Source organism: Oncorhynchus mykiss, chromosome 7 (assembly GCF_013265735.2).
Source record: "Oncorhynchus mykiss isolate Arlee chromosome 7, USDA_OmykA_1.1, whole genome shotgun sequence".
Classification (NCBI taxonomy): Eukaryota; Metazoa; Chordata; class Actinopteri; order Salmoniformes; family Salmonidae; genus Oncorhynchus; species Oncorhynchus mykiss.
Genome location: NC_048571.1, coordinates 58,557,731 through 58,564,795, shown reverse-complemented (window position 1 = coordinate 58,564,795; position 7,065 = coordinate 58,557,731). Strand labels below are relative to the sequence as shown.

Here is a 7,065-nt window from a genome sequence, read left to right as displayed (position 1 = left end):
ACTATGAAAGTACTTTATCTCCCACACCCTTGTCCATCCAGAGTCAGTGATGGTGGGAAAGGAAGTGAGATGCTGGGGATTTGCTCCATGTTTATTAGCCGTTATGCCCTCTCTAACCCCTGATGGCTGATCCTATGACATACTGGAAGTTTAACAGTTCTATTTTGAGAGTGATCTTTGTAATGACGTTGAATATTTAATGGCCTTGGTAGAACATGTACATTCATGCTATTGACACCCACTATGTAAAACAGAGCAGTAGCTTGGTACTAGTCTGCAGGACATTATACATTCCTCTTCTCTTTCCTCTCTTCTTCAGATGTTCTTCAGCCTCTGCTCTTCCCTCCACCTCTTACCCTTTCCCCATCTCCCCTTCATCATCCAGCCTCTCCGTCTCCCTAACTGTGAGAAAGAAGTGGTCCTTTATCACTGGATTTCACTCCGAACAGAAACAGGGATGCTTTTGGGTAATTTACTATTTCTTTAGTAGTTTCCCTATTGTCCCCTCCCTCCCTCCTCTTTAAACTGTCCCAGCTTGTAAATCAGCAAGTCAAACAGCTGCAGAGCATTGAGAGGAGTTGAGAAGAGAAACGGACACTAGTAATGTTGTTACATACACATGCCTCCATAAACCTGAAAACCGGAATACTTCACCTTAAACATGTCCGAGGTGTTAAGTCAGAGTAACTGTTTAAACGTATCGCTGTAAAATGTAATATGCTCCCTCTCATGACCGAGTCATAAAAGCTAACGGCACATCACATCGCAGCTGTCATACACACATATGGGACCCTCATAAACCCTTGTGAAATGGCTGGAATAAAACAGTAATACTCAGTGTGAACATCGGGCTTACGAAACCATCATGTCAGCAAAATGAAATACGACTGGCTTTATCTGTGCCAGGAAAGAGCCAAAGCTAAAAGGATGAAGAGATTACTTCAGTTATTTAGAGCTCTGCCAATTCCCTCTATGCATCATCCTCATATCGCTTGCACAATCTCCTGTGCATGGTGTCTATGCAAATGTTTCTGCACTACATCTACACTAGTTCACTCAAAAAAAGCATGTTTGAAAATGATAAGAAAATACAATATAGCAGGTGCTCTTAACACCACGGCACCAAGAAGCAAATGACATGGCCAGTGTCACTGTAACTACCTGGTTGTTGAGTTATGGTACAGTCCATCAACTACAAAGACCCTAGTTAAGTCTAGGTCAGGAGAGCTAAGGGATGTTGTCTGTCTGATGGGTCACTTAGTCCTAATGCACAGCCTGTAAAGTCCCTCTTGACTAAAAGGGTCTATAATGGCAGTAGGTCACAGGGCCAACAAAACTTGGTTAGCTTTGATCAAACGTTTTAACCATATGAGGAAGATTTCCACCCTTCTGCAATGCTGTTACTTCCCTGAACCTCTTACCCTTCTCACAGTTCCGGCCTCCGAATCCTAGGGGGCAGTCACAGCTGAAGGAGCCCCACAGGTTGACACAGGTCCCTCCATTCATACACGGGTTGTTGTTGCAGAAGTGCCTTTTAGCAGAGCATCCTGGGAAGGTATTGGGGATGTGAGGAACAGTTCACACCAACCACATTATGACAAGAGGTAATCAACGATTCATAAACTTCAGTTACAACATAAGGTGCATCCACATGCCCAACACAACTCATACTGTGCTCAACTAAAACAGTAGCCTTGTGTGGATGGCAACAAAACGGTATCAAAATGGTTCAGTCCAATGGTAATGTGCAAGGTTACTGACCCGGCAGGGTGCCGTTGTTAGCGATGAAGCTAGCCATGTCGATGTGGCGGTTGTCGATCCTCAGGTCCTTCATGCAGCCCACAAACTGGCGGTTCTGGATGGGGAAGTCCTCAGGCAGTTTGGGCACGCCCCCCAGGAGGAGAGGACCAGTCAGGTCCAAAGACCTCCAGCAGACAGACAGGACACAGAAACATTTAGAAGCTGACACCACTCTGCTTCTATACCACAACACATCATAAACATTTAGCTCGACTTCTATACCACAACACATCATAAACATTTAGCTCGACTTCTATACCACAACACATCATAAACATTTAGCTCGACTTCTATACCACAACACATCATAAACATTTAGCTCGACTTCTATACCACAACACATCATAAACATTTAGCTCGGCTTCTATACCACAACACATCATAAACATTTAGCTCGACTTCTATACCACAACACATCATAAACATTTAGCTCGACTTCTATACCACAACACATCATAAACATTTAGCTCGACTTCTATACCACAACACATCATAAACACCAGAACAGTGTTCATAAAATATTTAATCACACACATTTTGCAGCTTGAGTTTTTTTTCCACGGAGGAAAACCCCACAGAATCAAAATATGTTTACGATGCTTAACATTCTGGAGGTGAAGACTTTAGTTGAAAACCATTTCTGTAGATAACCCATAATGAGGGCCATGTTTAGCTCAGGAAAGCCAATTGGGATCTCTTTCTCTCTCTTGGGGTCATGATAGTACAATAGTACACTAAATCAAGAGGTTAAGTTCAGCTTGTGGCAAAATGTAAAAGCAGAATTCATGGCTTCAAATGGCTAATATTGCTTTTACTCAGCTCTACTATAATCTGTTGGCAGATAACACTGCACAATTAAATACCCGTAAGCCCCTCCCATTTCCTTACTTTTTGGATCCTGATTGGCTGCCCTGGGCAGAGCAGGTGTAGTTCCCGATCACATGACCAAATCGCAGCGCCACTGAGGTGTCACAGTTGTCCACGGATACTACGACAACCTTCTGGTCAGAAGGACCCTGGGGCATGCCGGCTTGGTTTATGATTGGCTGTGAGGAGAGAGGAGGAGTTGTTGAGTTTGGCTCTAGTGTTATGGACAGAACACCTGCAGCAGGTCGGGAGGAATTCACCTGACAAACTACTGTAAATAGCAGCACATGGGTGACAGGAGTTTCTAAACAGGGCAGCATTTATAAGTGCCATTATTCCAAATCAAAATGTCCTTCCCAAAAGGGAAATACTGTATGTGTTTGGGCAGAAGGTTGACATATACTGGGTAAGTAGTGCTTGGTTATCGTTAGCGAGATAGACAGGAAACGCACACATTAAGCTATAATCAGCCTTCTGGGAGTGTCCATAAGAGCATTCTCTGTCACAGGTGCATCTCAATGACGGCTTGATGCTAAAAATATGCTAATACTTAAGGTTTCTTCTTCCTCAAGTTACAGAAGAGAACATTCAAGAATAGAAAAGGAAAGTAAATATGAAGATTATTTTTTGTCTCATAATATCCATCTCATTGTTTCTTGCGTGTGTCACTGTAAAGTATTTTTTGGCTGATCAGCACATAGACTGCTTGTCTGCCTGAGGGTTGCCTGAGGGTTGCTAATTACACATATCTCAGCATTGTGCGATCTTAACAAAAGCTGTCTTATATGGTGTCAAAAACGCACTAATCACATTTCTATTTCAATCAAATGCAAAATATCAAGAGAAAACACTAGCATTAAAAAAACTCTCTCTCATTGAAACATTCACCCTAGAGATAAGGATTTTCTCAAGTCAAGTGCTTCAATTAACAACGAAAAGACTTGAAACAATTTCACACATTTAAAGAAGTTAAGAAGCTTTAACAATCCTAATGAAACGTTTGAATCAATTCTGAAGTAACATTTCCGCCACTAGCTTTTATGTTCAGACCTACAGTATTCTTAAATATCACCCCAATTTACTTAATCATAATTGTTTTCAGTGCTTTAATAATTTAAAGTCAAAACAGCCAGAGTTCAAGTCAGAGGCTGGGACAAGGGGCACAGACACGGTGGAGAAGCCTGGCTCAGCAGGACAGTAACGGTCTTCTTCTCCACAAAGGATCTCTTTCATTGTGTGAGGAATCAATGGAGGGAGAAACAGGAGGAGGGGCGGGGGGGGTAACGATCCTGTCAATAAAGGTCACAAACACAAGCGTTTCCCCCAGGTCACACAGAGCTCATATTGACCGCCAGCCCAGTTAGAGCTTGTGTCAGTAACGGCTATGCTAGCAGCACTGTGATGAGAGGATCCATTCCACCGACCACCCTCTGTTGACTGACCAGGCCTGGGACCGGACACTGAGCTGTGGACAGACCAGATAGGATTATTATCTGTGCAGTGTGGAGTACAAGAAGGATATGATGCCCTGGGTAGCCTGATTGTTGAGAAATGAGGAATGCACAAATACCTCAATTTATTCATAGCATAACCTCATGATACCATAAGCCATTTTTGCTACATGTTCCTGCAGTTTCCATAATAACTGTCTGAGCCCTTTAATCAAAGGGGCTAAGAATAAAGACCAGACAAATGGAAAATAAGGTGGGTCTTACACACACAGACACTGCTGACATAACGTATCTAACCAGCTGTAATATTGTAGGTCATGACAGTAGAGTCCCATCCCATCTCCCTGGAACACCGAATACAGAGACCCTGCCACAGAACATCTCCCTGGAGCACCGTAGACACATGGTTCTCCTTTCAACCCTGTATCCCCCAATCCAGTAAGTAGATTAGATTCTATCTGTGCCTTCAGCGTGCTATTAATACAGCTGTCCCATTGAGGGGTTGTCTGTGAGAAGCTGAATACTGGTGGAGTTCATTGTGGGTTTTGTGATCACTGATGGCTGGCCTGTGTGTCAGAGACGATGAAGACTTAATTACATTGTCCCACTGCACTGCTCAAACATGAGCCCTCGTCTTTAAACACCTCTTCGGTCTCCCATTAGGCCTTATTATCATACCTAATAACTGGCCAACAGGATTATTTGCTTTGCTGATTTGAGTCTGAAATACTTGCAAATGCATTTCATTATTCACAACGCATCAGGCTACTAGAAAGATAGAATGAACCTATAAACCTCAAAACCTTCCATACACTAATTGTTGAACAAAATGCCTTTATCCTTTAGTTGACCCCTGGTGAAGCAGTGGGAAACTCATTTGTTGGGACAAACACACAAACACACAAACACACAAACCGGCAGTGTGAGATGGTCTGTTAGAATGGTCACACACCAAATCATCCGACACGCTTTTTTCCACAGTTCCCCTCAGTTGAGAAAGGTCTGGAACAGACTGTGGTCCAGATTCACTGGTTCTTTCACTGAACTAAACATTGGGCCTTCGCTCCCAGCAGCCCCTGGCTTGCTGAACTACACGGTTGTTGACTCTCCTGTAATGCCTCTCTACTAATGTCTGTCAGCCGCTCTGTCTGCTACACAAAGCCTCTGCCTGTCAGAGATGATTGGAGAGCACATATTTACTCAGGAATACATTAAACACGTTTCCCCTCACAACAGGGTGACAGGGAATCCTGGGAATATGAGTTCACCATCATCCATGATGACAGGGTTAGACAAGAGGGGCATGGGAGCAAACAGTAATATGAGATCTGAGATTGATTGGAAACACCATAGCAACCAGAGTGGTGAGCCCTGAAGCGCAGTGTCCCGCTCAAAGCCCAAGTCAATTCTTCTCTCTTGCCTTTCTTTTCGCTCCTCTCCTGCCCTGTTTCCTCGCTCCTCTCCCGTGCACCTTCCCCGGGGCCGCATCATTCACTACCCATGGTCCCATTGGAGGCCGAGCGAAGCACAAAGGCAGTGGTCATTGCCATTCTCCACACTCCCCCTTTCCCCTGAAAGGCACATTTCAATCTAAAATGCCCCCCCCCCCCACCTCATCCCACCCACCCCCCGTGGACAGGGACAGGCTGGGGAGGGCCTGCCGGCGTGGGATACCTCAGAGGGGAGGAGCCATCATTCTACCTCCAAGACTCGCTGGATTTTGGGGGATTAGTTCAACTAGGCCCCTGAATGATCTCTGGACAGTTTTCTAGGAATATGTCCCTTCCATTGGTCTGGGCCTCTGCCTAAAATGATGGTTGTTAAATGTTATTGACTTCATGCTTTGTATTGCGCAAATTATGAGTAGGAAACTAGCTGGTAAAATGTGATAGTAAACAAAACAGTTGGCATGGTGGGCACTCAACAGGAACACTTTGTAGGTCACTGGAGATTATCATTGTCTGTTTAATCTAAAAACGACTAGGTCAACGTTAAAACAAACTTTTACAAACCAACAAGTCAACAAGTGATTCATGAGAGAATAATGTCCCCACTTTGAGGGGAACCAAAACCTTTCCTCCAATGGCCCACAAGATGTTGTGTTCCCTCATATTCTGCTGGCTGGAATCTGACAGGGCCATGTTATCATAGACCATGAATAGAATATCCACACTTGAGAGGTCGCCTAGCAACAGCTTTATGATGCAAAGTGACTTCCTGAATAGATTAAAATGTAACATCCTGTGTGTTGGTCTGGGGGGGGTTTGGGGGACATCTGAAAAGGATGGGGATAACGGAGGAAGGGTAGTGGGGTGCATTCTTGCATTCTTCACTTATTGATATGGAAATAAAACAGTTGTGAAGCTTATATCTCGTTTGTATGGAGAGTTTTTATTTTTATGTTGTATTATTCCTCCCACGCTTTTCTACTGTCTCTCTCACTTTCTCTGTTTGGCTGTCTCATCCCTCCTTTCCCCTTTCTTTCCAGCTCTCACTCCTCGCATGTCTGTCTGGCAAGCTTCCCATTCCACTGTCCCATCAACAGTAGTTCTCTGGAATGACACAGCAGCAGTTCTAACAGGAAGCAGCAAAGTAAAAGCTCCACAGAGGACTCAGGGTATTCTACTCCCAGTGTGGTCCAATTAGAATCACTACCCTCATCACTCTATAGACAGCCACTGTCAGATACTTGACGAAGTTCTGCTGGTCTAGTATAAATAGATATGTAATTAACAGGACACTAAGTACAGTATAAATATATATCCAGTTCTACCAGAACGTACAAGTCTTTCTACTCACAAAACTATACAACATCCATAAATCAATTACCGGTATGCAAGTCAATTGCAGGGCCAAATATGTTAAGAAAATATGTCTGGTATTTTGATGTCTCCCATTTCAAGTCTGTGGTAAGAGAAACATAATTCAGTTTGGGCATGTACTGATG

At 43.7% G+C, this 7,065-nt stretch overlaps 1 protein-coding gene across 5 annotated transcripts in view; it reads right to left on the bottom strand.

The window, feature by feature from the left end:
- The window catches only part of LOC110528980 (cadherin EGF LAG seven-pass G-type receptor 2), an 86,804-nt gene that overhangs the window by 24,206 nt on the left and 55,533 nt on the right, over nucleotides 1–7,065 (bottom strand). For 4 of the 5 annotated variants that reach the window (XM_036983630.1, XM_036983626.1, XM_036983627.1 and 1 more), the window contains exons 6-8: nucleotides 2,689–2,846; nucleotides 1,762–1,928; nucleotides 1,422–1,547 (exon numbers count right to left, since the gene is read on the bottom strand). In XM_036983630.1, the coding sequence (XP_036839525.1) occupies nucleotides 1,422–1,547; nucleotides 1,762–1,928; nucleotides 2,689–2,846 (451 nt within the window). The remainder of the gene's footprint in view (nucleotides 1–1,421; nucleotides 1,548–1,761; nucleotides 1,929–2,688; nucleotides 2,847–7,065) is intronic. The other variant, XM_036983628.1, reaches the window with a different exon arrangement.